The 8,308-nt window shown below is 37.7% G+C and overlaps 1 protein-coding gene across 2 annotated transcripts in view; it reads left to right on the forward strand.

The window, feature by feature from the left end:
• mmd (monocyte to macrophage differentiation-associated) overlaps nt 1-7,714 on the forward strand; it is a 32,244-nt gene extending 24,530 nt beyond the window's left edge. The window contains exons 3-8 of one of the 2 annotated variants that reach the window (XM_061711070.1): nt 329-489; nt 1,331-1,405; nt 3,373-3,474; nt 3,558-3,627; nt 6,387-6,585; nt 6,619-7,714. In XM_061711070.1, the coding sequence (XP_061567054.1) occupies nt 329-489; nt 1,331-1,405; nt 3,373-3,474; nt 3,558-3,627; nt 6,387-6,585; nt 6,619-6,623 (612 nt within the window). In that variant the 3' untranslated portion in view covers nt 6,624-7,714. The other variant, XM_061711071.1, reaches the window with a different exon arrangement.
• The last annotated feature ends 594 nt before the right edge of the window (nt 7,715-8,308 follow it).

The raw sequence follows: 8,308 nt of genomic DNA on the forward strand, positions 1-8,308 counted from the left end.
GGGAGCTGGGTGGAGGGGGCGGTGATTTAGCGGGCCGTTACGTAACGACCCGCCACCAAACCACATGCGCCGTTTTTGCACAGTTATGCGGAAAATCCCAGAAATCACACAATACACTGAATGTTAAAAGTTAGTTGTTTTTTGGGTGTAATTGATGTCAAGACACCCAACAAAACACAAAAAATCAAGAAAAATGTGTTTTTCATGTCACAATACCTTTAAGGCCTGCAGTGTGAACGTAGTCAAAGACAGCTCTGTTCTGACGGGGAGGTGAGCGCTAACCGGAGTAACCGGAGTAACCGGAGTAACCGCTGCTCCGTCTCTGCAGCTGCTGATCCTGCCGGCCTTCGTGGGGATGACGCTGCTGCACCTGCTGTCCCACAGCAGCTGGCAGAGGATCACGGCCTGGGTCTACGGCTCCGGCCTCTGCGCCCTCTTCCTCGTCTCCACCGTGTTCCACATCATCACCTGGAAGAAGAGCCACATGAGGTGAGGAGGACGGGAGCGCCGTCACATCCACACCAGGAACGTTCATATCCACTAGTGAGGAAACTGATGGAAGGATCTTTTTAAAGATTTAAAAAACTCATACAACTAAAAACTGTTTCCTGTCTGTAAGGAAGTGTTGTTGAAGCAGCGGCGAGTAAACGTCGAGACGATGCAGAAAGTAACTGCACCTGATTTAGATTTAGTTCAGGTTGTAAGTAAAGCAAACTTATCAGAAACAAAGCGGGACATTAAATGAATAAACTACCAGCAGAAAGAAGGAAGACTTTCTTGTTTGGTTTTTTGGAACTTTATTCAAACTTTCAGGGTGAAATTGTTCACGTGGATTTTCAAGTTGAGACGAGCAATCGAGCTCCAGCAGACGGATGGATGGACGGATGGACGGACGGATGGACGGATGGACGGATGGACGGATGGACGGATGGATGGATGGATTGAAGAGATGGATTGAAGAGATGGATGGATGAATGGATGGATAAATAAATAAATGGATGGATGGATGGATAAATGGATGGATGGACGATGGATGGATGGATGATGGATGGATGGACGATGGATAAATAAATAAATGGATGGATGGATGGATGGATAAATGGATGGATGGACGATGGATGGATGGATAAATGGATGGATGGATGAGTGGATGGATGGATGGATGGATGTCCTGCTTCAGAACCAGGGACTTCAACTCCATCTTTGATAGTGATTAAAGACGGTTCCTCCGACGGTTCCTTTAAGATGTTTCCTGTAAACCAGTTGTTTTCCTCCTCTCTTCTCCCCGTGTTGATCTGACTCTCATCTTTTCTCCTGCTCGTGTGTCCAGGTCGGTGGAGCAGTGTTTCCACATGTGTGACCGAGTCGTCATCTACGTGTTCATCGCTGCCTCGTACACGCCCTGGTGAGTCCCGTCCAGCGTCCGTCCACCCCGGGGGTCTGAACCCCACCCGTCTGGTTCTAACAGTTTAGCGCGTTAATTAGATTAATTAATTACACTGCTAATTAACACGTTATGAAAATTAGCGCAATTAATTATCAGTGGCAAAATGCGCAAGCATTTTAAATTTGTCCCATTGAGGGACCAGTAGGCCACTACTTCCTCCTGCTGCTAGTCAAACTAACAAAGACCTGGACGACTCAGGGGAGCAAATCTTTGCTGGACCTTCGAACGGCAAGTTTATGTATAAAAAGAAAGAAGACGGGATTATCAACAAGTAGGGTTGGGCGATTTTGGACAAAAATAAAATCCCGATTTTTTTATTTATTTTTATTTTTTTATTTTTTCTCTGAAAACCCGATTTTCGATTTCGATTTTTTTGGTAAAACTACAAAAGACAATGGAATAAATTGTTTCAAATATTTTATCTTTATTTTTAAAGAAAATTAGCAAACAAATTTCCCTATTGGGAATGAAGTGCAGTTGAAAGATACTTTAAATCCTCCTTGAGTTTAGTAAAGTGACAACATTTACAATTTTCTTGACCAAACAAAGATGACTAGACGAGCTCCGTCTGTAATGCAGCCAGCTGCAAAAAAGGAAAATCGATTTTCCGATTTTCCTTTTTTTAACATTGTCTTGATTAATAAATCCGATTTAGATTTAAAATCGATTAATTGCACAGCCTAAAACGCGGTGATTTGTACATTTTGTCAAAAATAATTTTCCTCTCACCGGAGCTGCTCCAGCCTGAATTATCATTTAAACACTAAACATGTCCGGACTAGTTCCACTGTAAACGTTACAGCTACTAGAACTTGAATTGCTGTATTGAGTCAGGTTTAGTTTTAATTTTGAATTGAGAGTCTGCTTAAGTGTCTATTTGAGACTCAGCCGTAGTTTATTACTGAATGTTATTTATTTAACTGTATTTGTATTGCATTTTTGAATAATGCAGCTGGCCTAATTGGTTTGCTGACGTGCTTGAGCTTTTTCTGTTGAATTGTATTTATGAAACACACTTCACCAATAAAAATGTGGATTTCAAATCTTCTCTTCTTAGTGTATTCAGTTGATTAGTCATGCACTGCAATTTTGTAATTTGTAATATTCTAATTCTTTATTTGGGGACCTTTAGCAGATATGAAATTAAAATGTGATTAATTAGATTAATTAATTATAAATCCTGTAATTAATTAGATACATTTTTTTTAATTGCCTGACAGTAGGGATGGGCGATATATCGAGATTTTAATATATATCAATATATTTTCAAACGCGATATGGTACGAGACAATATCGTTTATATCGATTTAAAAAAAAAAAAAAAATTATGATTTTGATATAGCTTATTTTGTAACAAATTGACTTGAATGTTTTATTTGAGATTTGCACAAATGTTTTGTTATTTGCACAACTGTCAACCTCAGTGGAAAAGTCTGCCTGTTACTTCTACATTGTATTAATTACAGTGTATTTTAATGTAATTGTTATGCAGGAAAGGGATATTTGTTTTATTTTATTCAAGAAGCATTTTTATTCTATATATGCAGGCAGTTTATTTTTATTTCATTTGTTTTATACATTTTGATATTGTGCAGACCTCTGTTAATAAAGGAACCTGTGTGACATTTGGCACGAGGCTTTGTATTAAAACTGACTGTTTTTTAAGGGTTTGGCTCAGAAAAAAATGAAGCTAACAGAGATGCTAACAGAGATGCTAACAGAGATGCTAACAGAGATGCTAACAGAGATGCTAACAGAGATGCTATGCTATAATGCTTTGGGGGAAACTCCAATTATGTCACAAAAAAAATATCGATATATATCGAGTATCGCCATTCAGCTAGAAAATATCGAGATATGACTTTTGGTCCATATCGCCCAGTCCTAACTGACAGCACTAATTTTCCCCCTCGTCTCCGTCCCAGGCTGAACCTGCGGGAGCTCGGTCCTCTGGCGGCCCACATGCGCTGGTTCGTGTGGCTCATGGCTGCAGCCGGGACCATCTACGTCTTCAACTATCACGAGAAGTGAGTCGGCTGAACAGCCAAAGAAAACAATGATAAAATCAATAAATAAAACTCCTGAAAGTGACGGACACGTGTCCCCGCAGGTACAAAGTGGTGGAGCTGGCCTTTTACCTGATGATGGGATTCTTTCCTGCGTCAGTCGTGACGTCGATGGTGAGACCATTCTCTCTGTTGTCTTTTATTCTGAAGTACTGTCGCGTCCAAAGTAGGAATGGGTGATATTTTACCGTTCACGATAAACCGTCCAAAAAATTCCCCACGGTAAGAATTTGTCATCTCGTGGTAAAAATGATAGATAGAAAGAAAGAAAGAAAGAAAGAAAGAAAGAAAGAAAGAAAGAAAGAAAGAAAGAAAGAAAGAAAGAAAGAAAGAAAGAAAGAAAGAAAGAAAGAAAGAAAGAAAGAAAGAAAGAAAGAAAGAAAGAAAGAAAGAAAGAAAGAAAGAAAGAAAGAAAGAAATGAGCCTGAAAGAAAGAAAGGAAGGAAAAAAGAAAGAAAGATAAATTCCCGTTGATGTTTTTATGTAACAAACATGGCGGAAGGCAGATCTGAGAACGAGGAGCTTGAGTCATTACAGTTTGCAGTACAGGTGTAACTCATTTAATTGGTTTTTATCAATTCAATTGGTGTAGTTTAGTAGTATTTAATATTCTTTTAGAGCAGTGATTTGGCTCCAAAGACTGAATGTGGTGATAGATTTATAGTTACAAAGGTGGAGTTGAATTGGTATTTTTTTTATCGTCATTTTTATCGTTATCGGGATAAATGCCAGAAATTATCGTGATACATTTTTTAGTCCATACCGCCCATCCCTAGTCCAAAGTTGCTTTCGTCAACAAAAATTATGACTAAATATTGTCGTCAACAAACCTTTATCACCTGAGGAAAACGAGATGCAATGAAAATGTTGGTCATGTGACGATAACGATAATTATGATATATATATATATATATATATATATATATAATGTTTTTTGATGTTGTTTTTTGAATGAAATAAAGAATAAAATGAAAATGAAATGAAATTAAATATATAATGCAATATCGTAGATGAATAAAAACAGGACTAAAATGTAGATTACAAAATAAAAACTCTGCTAAAATGTGTCTTCATTTTCGTTGACCAAAACGAGACTAAATGTTCTACCAAAGATCCTTAATGTCCATTTTTGAAGTAGCTTCCGCTGGTTTAGTCTTTAAACCAGTTTAGTCTTTGGATGTTTGGATCCACTTTCCTACATAGACGCGGAAAAGAAAACCGAATGTGTCGTCGAAAAAGAAAAAGATGGGGAGAAATGCGGAAAAATAAATATGTTGTAAACTCAAATTAGAGTCTTCTGTATCTGGAATGAATGTATTGAGTCTATAAGGTAACAATATTCAGGATTCATACACATTTTAACCAACAAATTTCCATGACTTTTCCATGACTTGGCAGCAAGTTTTCATGGCTATACATGAACTCTAAAACATCAATGTATGAATGAAATAGAGGAGTAAAAAGTCACCACAGTGGAGATCTCATGACAATTATGGTTTTATACAAAATAAACAGTTGTTTAAACTAACACTGATATACCAGCACTATGTTGTAGTATATGTAGTATAGTAATCTAATATAACTGTAATAACTGTAATTATAACCGATCTGCATGATGCGCAAGATGCTCGGCACGTCACGCGTGAGACTTTTCTATACCAAATATTTATTGATCAATTTTAAACCTACCTTATAGGCTGTTATTACTAAATGTTATCATTAAGTGAGAAAAATAAATTCCATGACTTTTCCAAAACTTTTGGTGTGAACTCATGTTTCCAAAACTTTTCCAGGCCTTGAAAATTACATTTTCAAATTCCATGACTTTTCCAGGTTTTTTCAAAATGTATGAACCCTGAATAATATAATAATAAGATAACCTTGTTTGAATTGTAAAATGGGTTTGGCTAAATACAATCTTTGACTGAAACTAGACTAAAATGGTCCTGGACAATTCTGACTAAAATAAGACTAAAATGCTCAGACTTTTAGTCGGCTGAAACTTGACACGACTAAAAGGAGAATGAACGTACGACTGAGTATTAGGGCCAAACTAAGAAAAAAAAAAAAGAAGTAAATAACGAAAATAAAGTCATAATAATATGAGAATAAAGTCGTAATATTACGAGAATAAAATCGTAATATTAAATATATTATAAATGTATAAATATAACTTCACAAGATGCTCAATATTCAACATTTTAACACACTCTTCCTGTTAGAGTTCTCATAAATTAACACTTTATTCTTGTAATATTACGACTTTATTCTCATAAATTAACACTTTATTCTGGTAATGTTACGACTTTATTCTCATAATATGATGACTTTATTCTCATAATATGATGACTTTATTCTCATAATATTACGACTTTATTCTCATAATATTACGACTTTATTCTCGTAATATAACTACTTTATTCTCATATTACTTGATTCTCGTAATGTTACGAGTTTATTCTCGTAATATTACAACATTATTCTCATAAATTACGACTTTATTCTCGTAATGTTACGACTTTATCCTCGTAATATTACAACATTATTCTCATAAATTACGACTTTATCCTCGTAATATTACGACTTTATTCTATTACGACTTTATTCTCGCAACATTATGACTTTATTCTCCTAATTTCCTATTTTTTTTTTTGTCTTAGTTTGGCCCTAATACTCCGTCGTATGAACGTGACTAAAACTAATAAAAACTAAAATGATAGCTCGACCCAAAGACTAGACTGAAACTAGAATTGAAGCAGGCTGATAAAAACACTAGTTGTGTCGCCACCTGGTTTCTGTCGCCCTCTGGTGGCGTCAGTCAGAACTGCAGCTGCTCCGCTGTTATTGACGTCAGTTTTCTTCTTCTCTTGCAGAGCAACACGGAGGGTCTGCAGGAACTGGCGTGCGGCGGACTCATCTACTGCTTCGGCGTGTTCTTCTTCAAGAGCGACGGCGTCATCCCGTTCGCCCACGCCATCTGGCACGTGTTCGTGGCGCTGGCGGCGGCCGTGCACTACTACGCCATCTGGAAATACCTCTACAAGGCCCCGAGCGGCGACGCCCTGCTGCGCTCGTGACCCCGCCGCGACCCCGCCGCGACCCCGCCGTGACCCCGCCGCGACCCCAGGACCGCCCGCCCGAGCTGCAACACCAGGCGTGACGTTTACCAAAACAATGACCGTGAAATGTTTACCGCTTTCTAACCAGGGGGAGAGTTTCATCAGGGGCTCCCTGGGAAATGTTCCATATTTTATTAACAAAAAAAAAGAAGAAATGATAAAAAACCAACCGCGTTGGCAGGGAGTGAGGAAGTTCTTCAACGGTTTCAATTTGATAGCGGCGTTTTGTACCTCCTTTAATAAAGTCACATTCCACATTTTGGGGTTAAAACCCCCCGGGGAAGTCGATGTTTTTTCGCGAGGTGCTAAGACAACGACCTCAAGTGCTGCCGCAACACGAGCACCGCCGACCTGAACAAACTCCACACGGAAACAAAAACAAACTAAAGATTAAGCTCGAGAGCAAACCGATCAGAGAACAAGCAAAGCAAAGGTTTTAATCCAAGTCTGGATGTTTTTAAGTGTTGGGGATTCTCTTGTGTGAAATAACTCAAATATTCATCGTGGAGCTTTTATTTTCTTGTATTCATCGTGATATTTCATCCCATCTGTTCCAGTTGTGCACTTTATTCTGGAGATGCAGTGGTGGGTTTGTTTCTGGGCGGCGGCGCCCCCTGGTGGCGGAGCTTGGTTTAAGGGCTGCGTGGCGACAGAGAGAGAGTGTAAATGTGTGTAAACGTTTGTAATGTCCAGTGTTTCATCTCCACTCAGATCTGATTTCATCATTAGGGCCGAACGACGTCCTTTATCATGTTGATTCTTTTTTTTTTAAGTTCTTTTAATGGTCCTTTTTTTCTTTTCTCCGTTTCTGTCAGAAGTTGAATGCACATGGATTTTTTTTGTTTTTTTTTGTAATAATCATGGCTCTCCTGGTGATGTTGAAACCACTTGTGTTTTGTATATTTGTATATTTTGTTCTTTGCTCTTCTGTTGATTTCATGATCCTGGCCTTTTGCAGGGAAACTCTTGCTTCTTGTCTGTTCCACTGGCTTTTTAATGGTGCTGCATAAAACCTGAATGTTCTTCCAAGATACTGAATATCACCTTTGTAATGTGACAGTAAAGACGATGACGCCCTGGAAGTCCCGGTCTGGTTCTTTAGGGGTTTCTTTAGGTCAGGGGTGTCAAATCCGGCCCGCGAGAAGTTTCCAACGCAAAAAAATGTGCGTTTATTTACTAAAAAGGAAGGCATAAATAATTGCCATGAATCACAGCTTATCCGATAATATATTTCTTCTACAAATCCATCGTTATTCTGCAAATAGAGCAGTTTTAGACATTTTTTTAGGTTTCTAGAATACATTTGCCGATTTTTATTTCTTTGTAGACGGTCGTTTATTTTGACAACTATTATATATTTTCGCAGGAAATATATCACTGCTAAAAAAGATGATAGAAGATATTTATTTGGAGAATTTCAGTTTTGAATACGAGGATAGTGACAAAGTAAAACAGTTAAAAGAGAAGTGCTGACTTTTTCGGCACACTGGCGTAAATATCCGCGCCAATTTTTAAAAATAAATACACTTAATTGTACTGGAAAAATCTCTAAATGAAAGAAACACTCTTGGATGTAATAAGAAAGATATAGCTTTTAATTAAATTTCCTATAAAAAAGCGAAATATAAAAAAACATACTTGTTTCTGTTTATCTTTGTAAAATGATATTAAAAGTA

The sequence above is a fragment of the Cololabis saira genome, chromosome 21 (assembly GCF_033807715.1).
Source record: "Cololabis saira isolate AMF1-May2022 chromosome 21, fColSai1.1, whole genome shotgun sequence".
NCBI classification, from domain to species: domain Eukaryota; kingdom Metazoa; phylum Chordata; class Actinopteri; order Beloniformes; family Belonidae; genus Cololabis; species Cololabis saira.